The sequence below is a fragment of the Ictidomys tridecemlineatus genome, chromosome 15, assembly GCF_052094955.1.
Source record: "Ictidomys tridecemlineatus isolate mIctTri1 chromosome 15, mIctTri1.hap1, whole genome shotgun sequence".
NCBI lineage: Eukaryota > Metazoa > Chordata > Mammalia > Rodentia > Sciuridae > Ictidomys > Ictidomys tridecemlineatus.
In genome coordinates this window covers 12082981-12104516 of record NC_135491.1, presented here as the reverse complement: position 1 = coordinate 12104516, position 21536 = coordinate 12082981, and the positions used below count along the sequence as shown (strand labels likewise).

At 50.9% G+C, this 21536-nt stretch overlaps 1 protein-coding gene across 18 annotated transcripts in view; it reads left to right on the top strand.

Moving 5' to 3' along the window:
- Pou2f2 (POU class 2 homeobox 2) overlaps positions 1-21536 on the top strand; it is a 76843-nt gene that overhangs the window by 37665 nt on the left and 17642 nt on the right. For 4 of the 18 annotated variants that reach the window (XM_078031975.1, XM_040278834.2, XM_078031979.1 and 1 more), the window contains exons 1-6: positions 2783-2855; positions 11059-11124; positions 11244-11278; positions 11419-11475; positions 14821-14937; positions 15163-15450. In XM_078031975.1, the coding sequence (XP_077888101.1) occupies positions 2828-2855; positions 11059-11124; positions 11244-11278; positions 11419-11475; positions 14821-14937; positions 15163-15450 (591 nt within the window). In that variant the 5' untranslated portion in view covers positions 2783-2827. Of the gene's footprint in view, positions 1-2780; positions 2856-11058; positions 11125-11243; positions 11279-11418; positions 11476-14754; positions 14938-15162; positions 15451-21536 lie in introns of those variants that run through there. The other 14 variants (XM_040278833.2, XM_040278839.2, XM_040278837.2 and 11 more) reach the window with 7 other exon arrangements.

The following is a 21536-nucleotide window of genomic DNA, read 5'->3' as shown; positions in this document are numbered from 1 at the left end:
TCAGTTTCCCTGTCTCCCACCAGGCAAGGGTTCTGAGGTGCCCCTCTGAACTCCCACATGCTAGAACCCTACAGATGAGGCCAGCATCTATGGGGAAAGGCCCTTTGGGTCTCCACATAGAGCAGGGATGAGGCTGAAGGCTGAGCAGAAAGACTGCTAAAGATAACAGGAGTCCAGAGAGATACTGGGGAACTGAGCCACAGGGAGTGTCCCCAGGGGTGGCCGGGAGGAATAGGTCATGGCAGGGGGGCCCTAAGGGGTGAAGAATCTCTCTCTGCTGTCCCCGGTGGGCTGGCTGCTGCCCCCCCCACTCTCCAGCGGGCCCCCCGGGGGACCTCGCTCTAATAATGTATTTGATCGACTCGCCAGCCGCGTACAAGCGATTATTGTCTTGTCGGGAGTCAAACGTATCGATCCGGCGAGAAATATGAGCGGAGCAATGGGGCCCGCGTGTCAGTTACCAGCCCCGCTGGCCCTGGGGAGCCCCCTACGTCTCCTTTAATTACCGCTCAGCCCTGAGCCCAGCCTGGCCTCCCCTGTGCCACCTCCCTGCAGGCTCCCTACACCTCGAGTGGCCCCCACTGCTCCCCAATGCCTGTGTCCTACCTGCCTTGTTCAGCTTGGCTTGAGTCCCCTTCTCTGTCAGGGAGGCCACCATCTCCCCCTGCCTAGGTCTCTCCATTCCCAGTTGTCAAGTCCTACCTACCTACTGTGTCCCAAATTCTGTCCCTCTGTTCTCTCTTGGGCAGGCCCACCCCAGGTCCCCTCATTCAGGCCCAGGGATTGAGCTCTGGTCTGAGGCAATAACAATAAAGCCAACAGGACAGGAGTGGTGATTTCATCCCCCGAGGGAGCAAGTAAGGCCTTCCCAGCTCCTGGACTCCCCTTCAGACCTGGGAGCCCTGCCCTAGAAGTGGGTGGTCCTCTCCTTGCTCCACTTAAGGGGCTGGCCTGGAGTCATGTGTAAAAGTGTGCTTCTCACTTTGATGAAGCTGAATATGTTCAGGGTGGAGCATAGGGGTGTCCAGTGTATTTTGCCCCATTAATGTCATATGACCCCCATTTCCAACCCCCCCAAACATAAATCCTAGGTGAAAACAGAGCTCACTGGGCAAATGCAGCTCTAAGACAAGGCTCCAGTAGCCCACTGCCACCAGACTGCTATCTGAAAGATCTTCATGTGTAGAACCCTGCAGCCAGACGCTGTGTGGTCTGTGGGTGTCCTCTTTGCAATGGCCTTGACGGTATGGAATGTTGTGGAGTGTAGGAGCCTAGAAACTGTCCTCCCTGTGCAGATGGGAGAACTGTGGTCATCGCTGTCATGCCCAGCTGCCTGCCCAGGTGTATCCGGGTGACTGGCCATGTGCAGATGGGGAGGGCACCCATGTCGTTGTGCTTGTCTATCACATCCCTTGTGGGTGTGCATGTGTGTGAATGTAGACACACGTAGCCAGACCTGGACTGGTCATATGTGTAGATGTGACCTTGTGCCCAAGGGTCCACATAGAGGAGTAGAAGAAAGTGTCTGTATAAGGGAGTGACCATGGTCAGGAGGGAGGACTGGGGCCATGTGCACAGATATGTTCATAGGAGTCTGTGTGTGTGTTTGAAGTGCTAGGGTCCACGTGTAGAAACACTTTCGTGTATGTGTAGGTCTGGGTGAGTCCAAAAGTGTGTTTACCGACGTGTGGTTTGGGGGGCCCCCACAGCGTGGGGCACAGCGTGCCCCGGGGAGTCCCGGGCCCGCAGGAGAGGTATTTGGAGGCGCCTTGCCATTCTGCATCCTCGGACCCTGTACGTCGAGATAAGGAAGAGGCCCGAGGCTCTGGCGCGCCTTTGTCTGCTCTGCGGTGCGCGGGGAGTCCTGCGCCTTTGTGTGACCCTCGCAGGTGTGCGCGCAGGGGCGGGGGCAGGGTGGGGAGACCGCGAGGGGAGGGGAGGGAGGGGCTCTTCCTCCGCAGCCAGCCCCGCCCTCCAGCCCATTGGCGGGGCGCTGCCGCCCTCTGGCGGTCACGGAGGTAGGCACTAGGCTGCGAGCTCCGCAGCGCGCAGGGCCAGCCCTCAGGCTCCAGGGCACTGAGCGGGCTCCCCCACCACACAGCCTTGGAGGTCCGCATTTGCCTCCTGACCGACTTCTTACTGGCCCGGACTAAGACCCGACTCTCCGTCGGTGCTGCCACTCCCCACAGGCACTATTTCTTCCCATTAGTGACCCTGGATGGCTTACCTGTGCATAGGTGCAGTGTTTGGTCATCCCCAGTGTCCTGTTTTTTGGCTTCATCGCTTTTTGACCTTGGGCCCTTCAGAAAGCTGCTTTTCACCTTTCTGATCCTCAGTCTTTTCGTCTGTGAAACGGGACAAATAACTATGCCCGCTGCTCCAGAAGACTCCTGTCAAGTATGATGCGCAAGGCCAGGCAGTGGGAAGATCCGCCCCCAATAAACTGCCAGCTAGGGTTTGTTATTGCTGTTGTTGCTACCAGCCTACCTTCTCTCCCAGACCCATGTCTCCTGTTCCCCATGAGGGTCAGTGAGAGGGCTGAGGTCACTGTTGTAGGCATCTCCCGGGGTTGCAGCCCCAGGAGTCAACTCTTTCAGCCTGCTTTCTTTCCATCCCCCTAACTCCCACCCCCCAAACACGCACACACATGATTTGGGGTCAGCTAGGCTGCTGGAGCAGGTCTGTGGGCCAGGGTATTTTCCCTTCCGAAGGGGGTGGACTAGCCCTGTGGTTTCCTCCCTGGGTGACTTCCGGCAAGGAGGGCTGGCCCCCAGAGAGGGCGGGGAGATGACACAGTTGTTCCCCCAGCCCTGGTGGGGCGGGCAGTATGGTTCACTCCAGCATGGGGGCTCCAGGTAAGGGGCAGGTGCCTATGCACTGGGGGGAAGGACAGGTTGAGCACATTTGGGTTTGTTGTGCTGGCAACTCTGCTGACCCCCCTGCCATCCCTTCTTAGCTTTCTCTCTTGTCCTGCTCTGTACTCCAGCTATTCCCCCTCTTCCCAGGCTGGCTCCCCGCCACACACACACACACACACACACACACACACACACACTCCCTGGCTCCTTTTTCCCTCCCTTTTCACAGCAGGCATTGAAGCTTCCAACCTTTGTCCACATGTCTACTGCCCTGTTCTAAGGGGTCTCTGGGAGGAAGGGACAGAGCCAGGTGTTAGTAGTGAGACCATGTATGGAAAACCAGTGGGGTGGGCGATGTGGGTGATACTTGGGTGGGGCTGGTAAGGGGTTGGCAGGCTAAGTTGCTGGACTTGGGTATTGCCATTCTTTTGAGCGTATGTATGCATCTGTGTATAGGTCCTGGTGCATCTGTATATGTGTGTGAGCATGTGTGTGCAGTAGTTCTGAATCTTCTGAGGGTGGTTCTTATTAGCACATTAGCAAGTGTATGAGCTGGTGTAGGGGGCTATGTGTGGCATTGTAAGGTGGCCTTGGCAATGCTCTCTTGACTTACTTCTTTCCCCTCAGCTGTCACCGCCTCAGAGGTCTGATATCCCTGTGTAAATTAGCAATAAGCCTCTCTCGGTCCCCTCACCTGCCTTTTCTTTTCTTCACAGCACTTATTGATGCCTGAAATTTCATTATATATTTGTGTACTTATTAAATGCCTCCTCCACCAAATGTCAGTTGCCTAAGTGAACTCTGTGTGCCAGGCACTGTATAATATGATTTATATTTGTTAGTTCACTGAATGCACGTATCTCGGCACAGTGAGGATTATCACTTGACAGTATTGATGGGAATGTTAAATGAGATGACATGTGTAATATGCTTAGCATAGTGCCTGGAATGTGGCAAGTACTTGGTACTTCATGATTCTTTCATTTGTGGCTGTATGGGCATGACTGTGGGTATGTCACGTTTCTGGGTGTCTGTGGGTGTGAATCTTGGCTTGATGTATGTCCTCCTATATGCACCAGTGTATGTGGGCATCACTGTGATCCTTTACCAACACATATTTATTGAGTGGTTCTGTGCTGGGTGTTGGAAATACAACTGAAAAAGGCAGCTTCATGTCTGCCCTCCTGGAGCCCCAAGTTCAGTGGAGAAGACAGACCTGTCACCAGTGATCCTACAGAGTGATCAAGGCAGGAATTGGGGAGGCACGGGGGTAGTAGGAGACCAGAAAACATCCAGTTCAGCTAGTGCAGGGTCAGAGAGTGCTTTTTAGAGGAGGGGACTGTCTGAGCTGGGATATGAAGTATGAATTGGTGTGAGCAGGGCCCAGGAGGTAAGGAGGGAGTGGGACGGGAGAAAGATGTTTCTTTTTTTTTTTTTTCTTCCTTTTTTTTTTTTTTGAGGGGGTACCAGAAATTGTACCCAGAGTGCTTAACCACTGAGCCACATCCCCATTCCTTTTTAAATTTTTATCTTCAGACAGGGTCTCATTAAGTTGCTTAGGGCCTTGTGAAGTTGCTGAGGCTGACTTTGAACTTGTGATTTTCCTATCTCAGCCTCCCAAGCTGCTGGAATTACAGGTGTGTGCCACCATGCCTGGTAAAGGAGGAAGACTATTTAAAGGATGGCATGTGTTTTTTGACTGCATAGTCAGCTGTGTATGTGTGTGTGTGTGCCTGTGTATTGTGGACACAAGATTCATAGTGTCTTCACATGCACGGTATCTATTCCACCACTGACTCATCTCTGTCAGGGACCAAATGAGGACTGCATAGGTGATATGCAGCAAGTTAGACTCTTTACTTGCAATTTTTCACAAAACAGCCCTACCTGGGTGGACTGGCCTGGGTTTTCCCTGCCCAGACATGAATTAATACATTGTGCAGCCTTTGACAGATTCCTCATCCTACATGGACTCTCACTTCACATCTGTGAACTGGCCCAGGGGTCTGCTCTGGTCATCTTGTCCAGAATGAAGTGACTCTGTATATGTGAGTGTGTGCATGTTTGGGCACGTCTATGTGTGTATCTGTGACTTGCGTGTGCATATCTATCTATCTCTGTGAGGCTCTGGGCATCGTGCACATCCATGTGTGTGTGTGACTCTGGGTACGACCGTGTATAAGTGTGTAACATCTGGGTATATGTTTTGCATAACTTCCCCTGGCATCACAACTAGGCATCTGTCTTTATCAGCAGACCTGTGAACAGTCCTGTCTGGAATCTGTGCACACCTCTGTCTTGTGTGTGTTGGCCAGGCCCTGCTTGGCTGTGGCTGTGTTGTGTGATGTGGAGTTCTTGCCTATTGTTGGCACAGCTGGAGGCCACCTCTCTTGTTGTGTCTGCTGCCTGCATGGCTATCCCTCCCTCTTGACAGCTCAGAAGTGCTCACTCCCTTGAGGCCACCAGGGACAGCTGTGGGGTTGGGGGAGGGTGGGAGGTGCTGCTCCTGGGGAGGCCGGGGGCTGGGCCAGCTGGACCCACAGAGGTTCCCGGCAGCATCAACCCTGCCCACAGGGGCTCCCAGGGCATAGCTAGTATCAAGGCGGGCTGTAGAGGCAGAGGACCCAGGGGACAGGCCAAGCGGGGCCAGGAAGGGTGAGGGGCAGTCCTTGGGCCCTCTATATTTAGCCTTATTTTCGGTAAGTGCTTAACGAGAAGCTCGCCTAAGTCTGCTAAAACTGGCTGGGGGAAATGCAGAGGAGAAGTGAAAGTCCGGGGAGGGAGGGTCGGGGAGGGTGGAAGGGACCCAGAGTCCCAGGCCTAGGGCAGTGGATGAACTCAGGGCAGGGCAGCCCTGGGTGGATCTGGCCTAAGAGTGGTGGGATTCAAGGTGTGGCTCCAAGGGGCCTAGTCATGCATTGCTATTGGTGTCCATTTCCTCCAAAAAATTACCCGCTCCTTGGAAAGTCAGAGAGGGTCATAATCCTAAGTAACCAACCAACTTTTATATTCAAGTGAAACTTAGAGAGGGACTTCTGGAGATGCCAGGGCACTGGAGCACATCAGAATCATTGGGAGCACATGGTGTGTGTGTGTGTGTGTGTGTGTGTGTGTGTGTGTGTGTGTGTGTTTAAATCAGATGGCATGTCACTCCTTGTTCCATTAAAACCAGTTGGCTGGGCACAATGGCACATGCTTGTAATCCTAGGGGAACAGGAGACTGAGGCAGGAGGATCACAAGTTCAAAGCCAGCTTCAGCAACAGCGAGGTGCTAAGCTAAGCAACTCAGTGAGACCCTGTCTCTAAATAAAACGTAAAAAGGGGGCTGGGGATATAGTTAAGTGGTTAAGCTCCCCCTGGGCTCAATCCCCCAAACCAAAAAAAAAAAAAACTCAAACAAAAAAAGCAGCACCAGAATTCAGAATTTTCATAAAGTCAAGGGCAGGGCATGAAGCATTCCTGCCTGGGCAGAGGTTGAAGCAAAGTCTTCCATGGCCTCTCCAGGTCCCTGGTCCCTGATGGACGATGCCCTGGAGTCCTTGTCCACGCATCATTTAGCTTTTGGTGCATGGTAAAAATGGAGCCCCTATTCAGCCTTGATAGGAATGACTTTACCCTTCCCTTGAATTGCACTCTGATAAGGGAGAAAGGATGATAGAGAGATAGCTTGGCATCTATAATCCCAAGCGGCTCGAGAGGCTGAGGCAAGATGCTGGGGCAAGGAAAGCCAGGGCAAAAGCAGCAGGGCAAGATCCCCGGCTTCCTAGAGGGCAGTCCTGAAGGATAAGTAGGAGGTGGACAGATTGGGGGACAGCATTCCAGGCAGAGGGACCAGCACATACCAAGGACTTAGGGAATATTTGTTAAATGGCAGGGAAACAGCAAGGCAGGATAGGAACAAGTAGGAGGCAGCAGAAGTTGCGGAGAGAGGCGTTCTGCAAACATATAACTGGTTCTGGGCTGGTGAGGCTGGGGACCTAGCAATGAGTCAGATAGTCTCAGCAATTTAGCAAGACCCTAACCAACTCAGAGAGACCCTGTCTCTAAATAAAATATTGAAAAGGACTGAGGATGTGGCTTAGTGGCTCAGTTTCCCTGGGTTCAATCCCCAGTACAAAAGAGAGAGAGACGGAGAAAGAGACAGAGAGAGAGACACCTTGGCCAAGGGAAGTACTTAATTTGCTATGCCCCAGCCAAGGACTGGGTGGTGAGTACTGGGGCCTCGTGGGAGTAGTCTAGAAAATTTAGGGAGAATGAAGGAAACTGAATGGTGGACATTTTCCCTCAAACTGCTTTTGCCTCTAGCTGCTAACCCTGCAGAGTGAATCCTAACTTAAAAGTTTAGGCAGAATTGCTTTGGAGATGGGGGCAGAGGATTGAGGTGTCGTCAGGTGACAGCAAAGATAGGGTCTTGCTTGGACAGCATGGGGAATCCTCTCATGCTTTCACTCATTTCAAAGACACAGCCTGAGTCCTGCACAGCAGTGACTCCAACCTGGGTCCTCAAGGAACCCACAGTCAGGGGGTGGGAACAGAGTCACTGGGGGAGCCTACATGAAAGAGACACTGATAGCCTGGGGGGTGAGGGATGACTTCATATAGGAGGGGATTCATGAGCCAGGCCTTGAAGAGGGGCAGGAGCGCAGTAGAGCAGGAAAGGGTCCATGTAGGAAAGAGCAGAGGGAAAGGTCTGAAGGAGGGAGGTCAGGACCCAGCCATCTTTGGCTGTCAACCTGCATGTCCTCTGCTGGGCAGTGGAGGGGTCCAAGATCAGACCTGCTCTGATGGGAAAGACACATGGGGGACTGGAAGGCTACAGCCTCTGAGCCAGTGACGGGAGATGCTGGGGCAAGGAAAGCCAGGGCAAAAGCAGCAGGGCAAGATCCCCGGCTTCCTAGAGGGCAGTCCTGAAGGATAAGTAGGAGGTGGACAGATTGGGGGACAGCATTCCAGGCAGAGGGACCAGCACATACCAAGGACTTAGGGAATATTTGTTAAATGGCAGGGAAACAGCAAGGCAGGATAGGAACAAGTAGGAGGCAGCAGAAGTTGCGGAGAGAGGCGTTCTGCAAACATATAACTGGTTCTGGGCTGGTGAGGCTGGGGACCTAGCAATGAGTCAGATAGGCCTGTCCCCGGGTCTGATGAAGAAGACACCACAGCCCTGGGGGATTGAGGAAGGGGGTGTGAGAGGGTGAATTAATTTGCTAGGGCTGTCATAACGAAGTGCCGTAGACTAGATGACTAAAACAACAGAAATTTATTTTCTTGAAATTCTGGAAATTAGAAGCTGGAGATCAAGGTGTTGGTAAGGTTGGTTTCTTTGAGGCCTACTTCCTTGGCTTGTAGATGACAGTCTTCTCTGTGTCATCTCTCTGTGAGTCTGTGTCCCAATTTTCTCTTTTTATAAGGACACCAGTCAGATTGGATTGGGGCCCACCCTAATAGCCTCATTCTTACCTTACTTACGTCTGTAAAGACTTGATCTCCAAATGCAGTTACATTTGGAGGTACTGGGATTTAGAATTCATCATTTGGGAGGACAGATTCACTCCACAGCAAAGGAGTTTCTGTGGTGGTGGGCTGGAGGCTGCTCCATCTGTGGACAGGAGAGCTGGCATTTGCCAGCCAGGCAGGGGTATAGCACCTGCAAGATCTGCACTCCTCGTCAAGCAGAGCCCCCAAACAGAGGGAGATGCTGGGTGGGGTGTCAAAGAGCAGGATGCATGAATGGTAAGGATGAACTGTCGAGGGTAGTAGGCTGCATCCTGAAGTCTGGCCAACGGGCCTGGACTTTTCTTAAGGAAAAAGGTTTAGAGCCAGGGACAGCTGGGTGTAGGAAGGATTGCTGGAGGAAGGGGGCCAGGGAGGGGCTTAGGCTTGGCCCTGTGATGGTTAGTGGTTGCCTGGAATAGCACTAAGGTTTTCCTGAGTAGGAGCTAGGATCAGGCCTTTGCTGCCCGAGTCGGGAGCAGCCCCAACCCATCTCTCTTTACATCTTCCTGGATTTCTAACGATCATTAGGCATTCAGTGCTCCATCTCCAGTGCCCAGAAATGGAACTTGAGCCCCCATAGCATTCTGAGCACTGTCCTCCCCCACCCTCCCAGCCTACATCTTAATAGGACTATGTGCCTTTTTAAAATCTTTATTTTTTTTCTTTTTGTTAAAACATAATGTATATACAGTAAAGTGCTCAATTTTTAAGTGTGCAGCTTGATGAATTTTGTCCTGTGTATTGATCCTACGGGCTTCCTCATGGTTGACACTCCCCAGAGGTACTTACTAGCCTTGATCATTGGAGATCAGCTTGCTTGTGTTTTGAACTCCATGTATTAGAATTAGCACTTGTGTGTCTGCCTTTGTTTGGCCACTTTCACTGGGCCCGTGAGAGTCAGGAGCGTGCATGAAGCAGGAGCTTGTTCTTTTTCATTGCTGTGACTGTTTCATTGTATGGATGTACCACATTGTGTTTATCTGTTCACCCATTGATGGGCTCTTGGGTTCTTTCCAGTATGGGGCCATTATGAAAAGTATGCGGAAACATTTGTGCCTGTGCCCTTTAGTGGCAGGATGTGTGTTTCTCTTGGGTGGATGCCCAGGAGTGGATGTGCTGGGTCATGGTGTGGGGGGGCAGGTGCAAGGGAACTGTCTCTTCAGTTTTCCTGAATAGTGCTTGTATCAATTTACACTCCCACCAGCAATTCATGACGTGGCTTTTGAATTAAGATTCTAAAAGAATCTGAAACACAAGCAGCAGTTCACACAGAGTAATTCACAATTTCAAAATCCCCAGACTCTCCCCCGAGTCCCTATTGCTGAGTTCTTCCCAGTCCTCACTGTAGCAGGCCTTCTTTAAATATCTTGGGTGCAGATCACACTCGAGTTGGACAGCTCCTTTGATTGGGGTGGGGTCATAGTTTAGATGGGTGTTTTGGAGTGAGCTGTGGGGCGTGAGTAAGGGCTGAGGACAGTTGAGAGTTAAGGTCAGATGAAGAACTTGGATCATCTGGGCATAAGCTGGGATCAGGGTGAGTAAGGGTACTGAGAATGGGTAAGGCTGAACCCCAGATTTGTGTTGGGGTCCAGGGGTAGGAAGGGTAGGAGTCGGTATCAGGATGAGCTTGAATTAGCAATTGTTGGAGATAAGATTTGTGCAGAGGTGGGGCCCATTAGGTTGGAGTGATCCAGATTAGACACAGGAACCCTGGAGACATTAAGATCTGGGCCCAATCAGGGCACTTCTTTGCCTTACCATGCTCTTGCAGAGGTGAGACCACTTTTGGAGCCTCAGTTCCCTCCTTTATGAAATGGGGTGACATCAACATCAACTGTTTATGTAAGCTCACTCCTATTTAGCTTCCTGCTTGGTGGGTGAGCACTCACCTTTCCATGGTTGGTGTCGGTGCAGAGAGTTCCCGCAATTTTTCCATTCATTTGTTCCCCTGGTGCCCAACTTGCTGCTTGCCACCTTTCTCTGGTCCTCCTATTTGTAGGATGGACTTGAGAATGCAGCTGGGAATCAAGCTGAAGTCTGGGCAGAGTCTAGGGTTAGACTGGAGGACTTAGCAGGGACAGGGGCAGAGGGCGTTAAGGTTAGAGAGCAGCAGAGTGAGGCCCTGAAGCTTCTGCTTTGCACACAAGAAGGCCAGTGGGAGTGACGTGTGTCGGGAAAATTGGTGGGCCAAAGGGTGGCTTAATCACACCCTGAGATCTGACAACTCTCTCCTTTGGGGGTGCTGCAGCCCCATCACATCTCCTAGGCCCCATTCAGAGTGGAAAACATGTCTCACCCGAAACCTGGTGGGGCAGAATGGGAGCCTGGGCCGTCCTCCTGGGGAGGAGGCCAAGGTCGCACTTGCTCCTGGAACACCAGCAACCTCTTCCCGGGCAGCTGACACCTTCTTGTGACCACCTTCTACCTCCCACCCTGCCCCAGTGTTTCACGGTGGGTGACATCCCCTGCGCTGCTTTTTAGAGGGGAGAAAGCTTAAGGCAAGATTCCTTCAAGGCCTGAGGGCCCCCTCTTGTCCTGCCAGAGGAGGGCAGAGGCTCAGAACAGAGGATACCTCTCAAAATGTGACACTTCAAAGGTGGCAGTGGGTGGAGGGGATTTGGAAGGGGCTCGAAGGTTGGAAGGGCCCAGGAGCCCTCTAGGCTTCCTCTCCTTCACCCCATTTTCATCCCTTCTCTGTCCCCAGAAATAAGAATGTCTAAGCCCCTGGAGGCCGAGAAGCAAGGTCTGGACTCCCCGTCAGAGCACACAGGTGGGTGGGGAGGGGCAGGGTCACAGTGGGCAGAGAAGTGTGGCAGATGGGAAGACCACAGAAGGGACAGGTGTGGTGGGGGTGGCTGAAGACAACACATCCTTTCCCTCTCTTCACAGACACTGAAAGAAATGGACCAGACACTAACCATCAGGTCAGGAGGGAGTGGATTAGAGGGAGGTGGGCAGAGGGAGGAGGGAGTAGAGGGACCTCTGAGCAGCCACAGAAGGGGCAGGAGCCTGAAGCCGCTTCATCGCACTATTCCCACCCCCTGACCCATCTTTCTCTTTGCAGAACCCCCAAAATAAGGCCTCCTCGTTCTCTGTGTCTCCAACTGGCCCCAGCACCAAGGTAAGCACCTGTTAGAACATCCAGGAAAGGGGACTGTGTTTAGGAGAGGGTCTTTGACAGTCAGCCATAGGCCCCAATATCTGAGAGAACACCCAGTGACAAGGCTTCTCCCGCCCCTTCTCACCCTGGGTTCCCGCCCCAGGCCTGTGACTCACCAGAGCTCCTTCCCCTTCCCTAGGGGGTGGGGGTGGCCAGGGAAATCCCCCCCAGAGCCCCAGGGCAATGAACAACAGGAAGCCAAGGCCCCACCCCCATCCCGACTTCCCTGACCAAAGGGGCCTGCACCACCCCCTGTCCCCCAACACACACACACACACACACACACACACACACACACACGTACCTGTTGGGGTTGCCAGAGTTGGAAGTCCCGGTGACTCTACAGCTCTGGGAATTCAGGAGGAGAGATGATGGGGAAGCCAGAAGCAGCCAGAGGGTGCCAGTTCCAGATCCAGTTGGGGCCCCATACTGAGCACTGCTAGGCTTCTAGAGGCTTTCTTCAGCCCAAGTCTCCTCTCTCTAGCCTGGGCGGGGCGGGGTGGGGGAGCGGGGTGGCTCTGGGGCACAGAAGGCAGGTACAGAGACCTGAGGAGAGCACCATAGGTGGGGTCAGAGAGGACATGGGCAAGACTGCTGACACTGAGCAGAGGTGGCCAAGGAACAGGATAGGAGGCTAAGACATGTTTCCCACCCAGCTGCAACTTTGCTCTGTGACCAGGGGAAAGTTACTCCCCTCTTTGGACTTCTAAGTGTCTTCTTCTTCAATATGGTGTGTGTGGGGGAGGTGGTTAGGGACTGTAGAATTGGATGACCCCTGAAGTCCCTTCCACATCTGGTCTATTCCCACGTTGCCGTGGGAGGACAAAGTGCTTTGTGAGCAGGTGTCTTCTCTTCTGTACTGAGTGCTTCAAACCAGGTCCCACTCTTGCCTCCTGATCTCAGGCTTGGCCCTTGCCTCATCCCTGGGGTGACTGCCCATTGCTCCCACTCCCTCATCAGCTCAATTAGACCTTTGCAGTCTCCTTCACTCCTCAGCAGCTTTCTTTCTCGAGGGAAAGCCAGTGAGGCCAAGGGAAGAAAGGGTTTTTCTTCCCATTCCCAGGCCTGGGTTCTGTCCACCCCTCACTCTGTTTCTCTAGTCCTGGCCTTTGCCTCTCAACCTCTTTCCTACTCTTCTGGGCCTGTCTTTTCCCATCGGCAGTGATTCACATGCTACTGTCATGGTTTCAGACATATCCAAATACCACCATGTAAAATTATTTACATAATAATTTTGTTAATTGTCTCAATGTTTAAAAACACTTTGCTGTGGAAAATGTGAAGCAGATACAAAAACAGACAGAAGGGTATAATGAAAATAACACTCCCCAGGATCTCATCAATCAACCTCAACAATCATCAACTCATGAACTGCCTTGTGTTTTCAACAGCTTGAATAAATGGTTTTTAAATGGAAATTTCATGAATGGAAAACTAGAGTCACTTGCCATGGAAATAAATACAATGATTATTAAAATTTACCCACAGTCTCTTTATGTGCTGAAGGGTCTAAGCCTGAGGCCTGTTCTCCATTAGCTAAAAGGAGAAATCGGCCAGCCTTGGAGAGATGTTTAAGACCTCCTCACATCGGAGTCTTTCTTAAGACAACCAAAAAGAATGAAAAAACACACACAAAAAAGGAATGGTTTTCTCATTACAGCATTCAATATTATTTTTTAAAAACTTCTTATTAAAATATGATGCCCATCAAAATATACATAGATCCTCTGCTTACGACTGAATTTTCACAAACTGAGCACACCCATAATGCTAGGAGTAGCAATCAGATCAAGAAGCAGAAAGAGACCAGCCTTCCAGAGGTCCTTAATATCTTCCATTTCCCTGACTTCTTATACTCAGTGTCGTTTCATGCTGCATCTCTCTTAGCTCTAAAACTTCCTGAACTTGGGTCCTATAATTTGGAACATGATATCCGTCACTTGGCCTTTCCTGAGCCTTTGTCTTTCTGTTCGTCTTTTCTTCATTCCGAAGATCACCACCCCCTCAACCCTCCCACCATGCCAATCTGCCTGTTTCACCTTGCACAAGTTGCTTTCCCTCTCTGGATCTCCTTTTGCAAATTAGTGCTTGGATGGTGGGCTGAAGGATGTTCCCTAATGTCTGCTCTTGGCTTGAGAGTGTGACCATCAAGCCATGCCTTCTCGTGTCCCAGCAGCCCTTCAACCAACAGCCTCTGTTATGTGTCTTGTGTTGAGGAGAGGAAGAAGGCCAGGGCAACTCTCTGCTGGTCTGATCTAACTGCATGGTGCAAGATTCATTCATCTCATGGTTAGGAGTTTGGAAGGATTCATAGACCTCTGGTACAGAGGCTGGAACCTGGCAGACCTTGGGCCATATTTGGTTAATCCACTGCACAGAACCAGCCTGGGTGTGTTTTTCTTGTCCTGTGGTGTTTCTGTTCCAGATTCTGAAATGGGACTGGCCAATGGGAGCAGAATAGTTGCTGGGTAGGCCTCCTCTTCTGGTGGGCATGTACTCTTCAGCTCACCCTGTCCACCCCTGCCTGTGCCACCCACTTGTGCTGTTTGTCTTCATAATCCTTTGAGTTTGTGGCCCAGGTTAAAATACTGAGATCCTGCTTTCCAACCAAGTCTTATTCCATTGGACAAATAAGAGATGCACTTCTCTTTTTAAAATATTTTTCTTTAGCCTGGAGTTGTGGCTCAGGGGCAGAGCACTTGCCTCTCACATGTGAGGCACTGCGTTAGATCCTCAGCACCACATAAAAATAAACAAAAAAACAAAATAAAGATATTAATATATATATATATATATATATATATATATATATATTGTAGATGGACAGAATACCTTTATTTTATTTATTTATTTTTATGTGGTGCTGAGGATCGGACCCAGTGCCTCACACATGCTAGGCAAGCGCTTCACCACTGAGCCACAAGCCCAGCCCTAAGAGATGCTCTTCTAACTGATGCAGATGAAGAGGATCTCATCCTGATATCGACTCCTACCCTTCCTACCCCTGGACACCCACTAATTTGACCATACAGATTCCCAGTGGCACCATTTCCCAAATGGGGACACTGACTCCCAGGAGGAGAAAGATGCTCTCTGAAGGTGGCCTCTCCTGTAGGGAGCTTGGATGCAGGTGGTGAGCTAGCCCTTCTGGATTGATAAGGAAGTCGAGGCCAGAGCAGCTCCTTCTGTGCTAGCCTGAGGCTGTCATTGCCACAAATATGCACTCTCTTTGGTCCACAGGTGGGCATTCTCTCTGGCCTCCACTTAACATTCTGGGGTCCCGGACCCTGCCTCTCTCCTCCCCAGATCAAGGCTGAAGATCCCAGTGGTGACTCAGCTCCCGCAGTGCCCCCGCCTCCCCAGCCGGCTCAGCCTCATCTACCCCAGGCCCAACTCATGCTGACGGGCAGCCAGCTAGCTGGGGTAAGTAACTGGGGAGGGACCGGGATGAAGGCACAGACCAACTCCTCCCATCTGTTGCAGGACTCGTGGAGGAGGAGCCTCAACAAGGCCATAGCCTCTCATGCCTGCCTCCTGCCCTCCTCTGCCCTCGGAAGACTTGTCCTCACCTGCTTGGCTCAGGCTCTAACCCCTCTCTGCCTTCTCTGCTCCCTTGCCCTCTTTGGCCTGCTGCCCACCCACCTGTAGCTCACAGCACTGATGCCAGCTCAGCAGCAGCTCCTCCTGCAGCAAGCCCAGGCCCAGCTGCTGGCCGCCGCCGTACAGCAGTCCAGTGCCGCTGCTGCTGCTAATGCCGCCGCCGCTGCCGCCGCCTCCTCCTCTACTTCTTCCTCCTCCTCCTCTTCTGCCTCCTCCTCAACTTCGCAGCCCCCAGCCTCCTCTGGGGGAGGCGACCTGCCACCACCACAGCCTGCCAGCCAGCCCCCTGGGACCCCACAGCTCACCTTGTCCCAACCCATCCAGCTCACAGCACAGGTAAGGGTGGCCACCAGGGACCATACTTCCTCTAGCAAAGGACAAGCAGAAGCAGTGAGTGTGCAGGGAGGGGCTGACTGGTCCATGTGGGGCCTTCTGACCACCAGCCATATGCTAGGCAGTTTTCAATAATCCTAGGAAGCCTTGGGAGATGTTGCTATCCTATCTTACAGATGGGTAAAATGAGGCTCACAAGGGGGAGTATCCCACATAATAACCTTTCACCTGATGGTATGCTGAGCTAAATGCTTTCTGTGCATCCCCTAGGGCCCAGAGCCTCCTAGATATCATTAGTTTCAACTGAACAGGTGAGGAAACCAGAGTCATCACCATGAGTGGTACCTGTATGGGCACAAGCAGATCAGAATTAGTGCCTCCAAGATGTTCTTTCAGAAAGGATGTCCATGATCTGTGAGTTAGGAAATGTTAGCTCCTCTCTCCCCCTTCTGGAGCTTATGGGTATATACTGAACCATGAATTAGTGGTTGTATTAGTTTCCTAGGGCTGCCACAAAAAAATGTTATCAAGTAGGTGTCTTCAAACAATAGAAACCAGGTATGATGACACATGCCTATAATCCCAGTGACTCAGGAGGCTGAGCAGGAAGATCACAAGTTTGAGGACAACCTGGGCAACCTAGCGAGGCCCTAAGTAATTTCACAAGACCCTGTCTCAAAAAATAAAAATGGCTGGGGATGCTCCTGGGTTCAATCCCTGGAACCGAAAAAACAAAAACACAATAACCCCTCCTAAAAACAGCAGAAATGTATTATCTCAGACCATAAGTTCAAAGTTAAGGTATCAGCAGGGCCATGCTCCCTCTGCAGTCTCTAGGGGAAAACCGCTCCTTGTCTTTTTTAGCTTCTGGTGGTGCCAGCAATCCTTGGTGTTCCAAGAATGGATGGCTCCAAACTCTGCCTCTGTTGACATATGGCCTGCTCTTTGTGTCTGCCTCTGTATCTAAATCTCTTTCTTTCTTTCTTTCTTTCTTTTTTCTTCTTCTTGTGGTGCTGGGAATTGAACCCAGGGCCTTGGGCATGAGAGGCAATCATTCTACCAACTGAGCTATATCCCAGCCCTAAATTTCTTTCTTATAAGACAAGAGTCATTGTACTAGATTCTACCATAATGATATTATTATTACTAGGAATTGAACCCAGGGGTGCTTAACCGCGGAGTCACATCCCTTGCCTTTTTCATTTTATTATTTTGAGTCAAGGTCATGCTAATTTGCTGAAGCTGGCTTTGAACTCATGATCCTCCTGCCTCAGCTTCCCAAGTCACTGGAATTACAAGCATGTACCACTGCACTGGGCTCTGACCTCATTTTAACTTGATTAATCCTGCAAAGACCTTGTTTTCAAATAATGCTATATTTGGGGTACCAGAAATTAGGATTTCACCCTATCTTTTGGGGGTACACAGTCTAACTTGACAGTGGTTAATCAATTTCCCATAAGGATAGTCAGCTGCAAAAGGAGCAAGGTAGGAGCCTAGTCGGATTCCCCTTCAGACTGACATGTTCTCTCCAGTAATTTGCCCACGTCACCCATTTGTGCTGTCTGTGTAGTTTCCACCAGCACTTGAGTTTGTGCTGTTCATTAAGGGGGGGAAGATCCTGAGAAATCCTGCAACAAAGACACCTGCTTCACCTCCTTAGCCTAGAGGTCCAAAGCGTTTCTCTTACTCCATCCACCATCTTTTCAGGACCCCCTGGTGGCAGATGTTGGCTACCCTGAAAGGCTTTTTCCCATTTTATATTTATTTATTTATTTATTTGTTCATGCATATATGTATTTATTTATTTATGGTACTCGAGCTTGAACCCAGGGGCACTCCACCACACTGAATCCCCAGTCCTTTTATTCATTTATTTTTTTATTTTGAGACAGGGTCTCGCTAAGTTGCTGAAAATCTCACTAAGTTGCTGAGGCTGGCCTCCAACTTGCCTCCTGCCTCAGCCTCCCAAGGCGCTGGGATTACAGGTGTGCACCAAAGTCTATTCCCTTGATGGAGTTCATCCCTCTGTTACTGACTGATGCTCCCATCTGGAATTTGCCTGAACACTGAACTGATACCTGCCTTCTTTAGAATAGGCTGCTCCTGGGCCTGATTCTGCAGGGAAACTCAGAGCCACCAGGCCTCACTGCTCTACGATGACTCTTCCTGTGTAGCCTTCCACTACCTGGCTCACCATAGGACAATAGCTGTGGTCTAGTCTTCTGGGTACTGCCTTTGTACCAGGCACTGTGCCAGCAGTGACTTCTGAACTCATGCAGCCTCACTTCACCTGAGCTCCCAGTGGCAAAATGACATTCCCCGGGTCACACAGTTAACAGAAGTGGCAGAACTGGTTAGGAAGCCAGTGGTGCTGGGAATTGAACCCAGGGCCTTGGGAGCCTAGGGCTCTAACCACATGGCCTCTGACTGCTGCCTTTAGCTGTCTTCCTTGGACATGTCCTTCACGGCCCCTCCCACCCAGGTCACCAGCAGCAGGTGTTCCATTTGCCTCATAGTACACGGCCAAGGGCTCTTTACTTAGCAATGCCAAGCCCTTGGGGCTCCTCACTGGGCTGGGCAGCCCCTGCTCCCGTTCTCCTTTCTACCTAGAATTGTTCCCTTTCTTTACCTGGATAGCTACTCTTCATCCATTAGTACATGTCTCCACGAGGTCTGTGTGGATTTCCCTCCCTCCTGCTGTCTGAATATGTCTAAAGAAATGTCTGTCAGAGGGACAAAGGCTAGAGGAAGGAGGAGGGTGAAAGGCAGGCAACCTGGTGCAGGCCTAGCCAGGCCATCACCCCATTAGCAGCCAACACTCCATGCGTTCGTGTACCCCTAGGAACTCCCAACCCCCTGACTGCCCAGCAGCAGGCCAACCCTCTGCCACCTGCTGTCCAGACAGTCCCTGGTTGCTAAGGTCTCCTTGAATCCCTCCCTGCAAGCCCTTTCCTCTTACTTCTACCTCCCCAGCATCCTCACCCCTGGTCTTTCTGTGTGTGTCTTCAGCTTGTGCAAAGCTGGACCAAGTTTGTTTTCTAGGGATTCTTTCTCATAGGCTGAGTTACCTTGTGGCCCCAATTTCCCATCAGTAGTTTATTCTGTACCTTCTGGGTGCTCGACACCTCGCAGGGCCCAGAGGCAGCTCCGCCTGCCCCAGCTGCCCACTGCTCCAGCCCTCCCAGCCAGCTCCTGGGCCTCCATCTCCCCATCCTCCACTTCTCTTGCCTGCTCAGCTCCATTCTTTCAGTCATTTCCCAGATATTTCCTGGCCTTCTGAGAGTCAGGCCCTAGCAGGAAGCTGAAGACTTAGTAGTGAGTCCCAGTTATCCTTGCTCCTCAGGAAAGATGTAGTGAAACAGGCACATCAACCATTGAGAAGTTTTATTTACAGATATTAAGAAGCCCAGAAAAGAGAGTCAAAAGCACCCATAGAACTAGGGTGTAGCTCAGTGGTAGAGCACTTTCCCAGCATGTGTGAAGCCCTGGGTTCAAACCCAGCACTGGGGATAAGGGGGAAGCATTTATAAACTCTGACACTCTAGAATTATATAAAGTATGAAGGCGCAGTCCTCCTTCCATAGTGCCAGTTAGACAGTTTGGCAGGATCCTTCCCTGCAATTTCCTGGCTTACAGATGAAAGGTTGATTATAATATTGTTTTATAATTTGACCAACACTCAGTGAGGTGTATTCAATCTGGGGCAACATGAATGCTTATGGAATCAATGAAGGACGTTTTGCTGCAGTTTTTTGATCTCTCCAGGGGAGTGTTTCAGAATGTCTGGGATAGGAGTTGGCACTGATTGAAAACTTACATTAATCATTAACTGTTAAAATCTTATTCTGTATTTGGAAAGTGTGAGTGTCAGGGAAGCAGGCATAGAATCCCTATTTTCTTAGTAGAACCACAGGAAGTAAAGGTTACCCAAATTTTTTAGGCTGGTAATGCCTAGTGAATAAAGGTTTCCCAGGGACACCCACTGGATGTGGTGGGAATGTGGGACAAGGAATGTGCATGTGTCCAAGGGAATCTGGCAGGCTTTCAAGAGGAGGCAATATCTGAACTGAGGGGAGGAGTGTGTTGATGAGTTGGAGGAAGGGCTTCCACACAGTGGGAAGAGCCAGTCGTGAGAATGCAGGATAGGCTTAGGGATCTGGGGAGGGTGACAGCGAAGAATAAGCTGGGAGGGGGCTCCAAACAGGCCATGGCTCAACTCAAAGTAGCTGAAGAAGAAATGGAAATGTTTGACTCAGATCATTGAAAACACCTGCCCTGGAATATCGTGCCTCGCTCCAGAGATCTGTCTTCTTGTTTCATTCTGGGGCAAGCGAAGTGGCACCAGCACTTCCAGACTTCCAGACTTCCTGCCCTGAAGGATCCGACACATCCACTGGTCAGTTTGAGTGGTCACCCAATCCCTGGAGAAGGCAGGGTCAGCCCCATCTGCCCCTCATGACTTGAGCATCGGGGAGACAAGTTCCCACAGGAAAGAGATGTTGTTGAAGAGGGATAGTGGTACCAGACCTGGAGGTGTATGGTCAGTGCATCTAAGAACCTTGAGGTTCCAGAATTGGGCCAGTCTCTCCCACTATTGTCTGCAATTGTGTGTCTATCCTGGAATTTTAGTGTAAGGCAGCAAGTAAGGTGCATGCAAGTTTATCTCCCTGTTGAATGGTTCTCTGTTTCGTGGTGTTCTGACCCAGCTGTCAGGATTTCCTGGATTCCATGTGGAGAAACCAACCTCTAGGAAATGTCGTGCAGAGATGAGCTCACTCTGGACTCTGGACATCCCCACCTCTTTTGTTTTTTGTTTTTTTTTGTACTTGGGATTGAATCCAGGGGAGCTTTACTACTGAGGTACATTCCCAGCCGTGTGTGTGTGTGTGTGTGTGTGTGTGTGTGTGTGTGTGTGTATGTGACAGGGTCTTGCTAAGTTGCTTAGGACCTCTTTAAACTGCCCCAGCCTCCCAAGTCATGGGCTTTCAGATTTCAGGTGTGTGTCACCACACCCGGCTACATGCCCCTCTCCGCTTTAGAGCTTCCCCTGGTAGAGTACCTGGAAGAAGAGTCATGGTCATTTATTCATTCAGCGGGCACTTATTGGTCACATTTTGAATACCAGGGGCCCATTTATACCCTGAGGGGCAGCTGAGAACAGGGCAGAGGTGGCTGTTCTTGAAGACCATATACAGACTAAACAAATAACAATCCAGCAATAAGATAGTTTCAGAGTAAGTGTAAGGCAGAAAATGAAACAAGGCTGTGTCGGAAAGGGAGGAGCCACTTTTGATGGGTGGTTAGGAAAGGTTTCTCTGAGAAGATGGCCTTTGAGAGTAGAGGGCTGAATGAGTCACCCATGAAAAATGCTGGGGGAAGAGCATTTCAGGAAGAGGGAACAGCAAGTGCAAAGGTGCTGAGCTGGGAAACAGCTTGTTTTGTTTAAAGCACAGAAGGAGGAGGCGTGGCTGGAGCAGGGTGGGCAAGGGGGATGTGGAGGAGGTGAGGAGAGGAACACAGGACCAGAGTTTGCAGGGTTTTGTGGGCCAGTGCAAGAAGTTAGAAAAGTACTCTGAGGCATGATGGGAGGCTTTGTGGACTTTTTTTTTTTTTTAACAGGGGGGTGACACCACCTGATTGGCATCTTACAAAGCTCCTGGGCTGTGGGGAGGACAGATTGCCAGGGGTGAAGTAGAACCACAGAGCCAGTAAGAAGTCCTTGCAGGCACCTGGTGGGTGTGGGCGATGCTTTTTATGGATTGGAAGAGTCAGGAATGATGCCTAGGAATTTGGCTCTAGCAACTGGATGGTGATGGGGTGGTTCCTGAGTTGGGGAAGACAGGGCAGGAAAAGGGTATTCTGGAAGACTTGGGTAGGGAGTCAGCAGTTTCTTCTGGACGTGTTGGGGTTTGTCTGAAGAGTCTCTTAGTCACCCAAGTGGAGGCAGCAGGTAAGCAGACAGATAGAGACCAAAGCTCAGCAGAGGGCCTGGGTGGGCACTGGAAATTGTCAGTTTTCAGGAAGCGATGGATTCAATAGCTAGGTAGGGTTTGCGTCCTTGAGGACTCACAGTGGAGTGGGGTGCC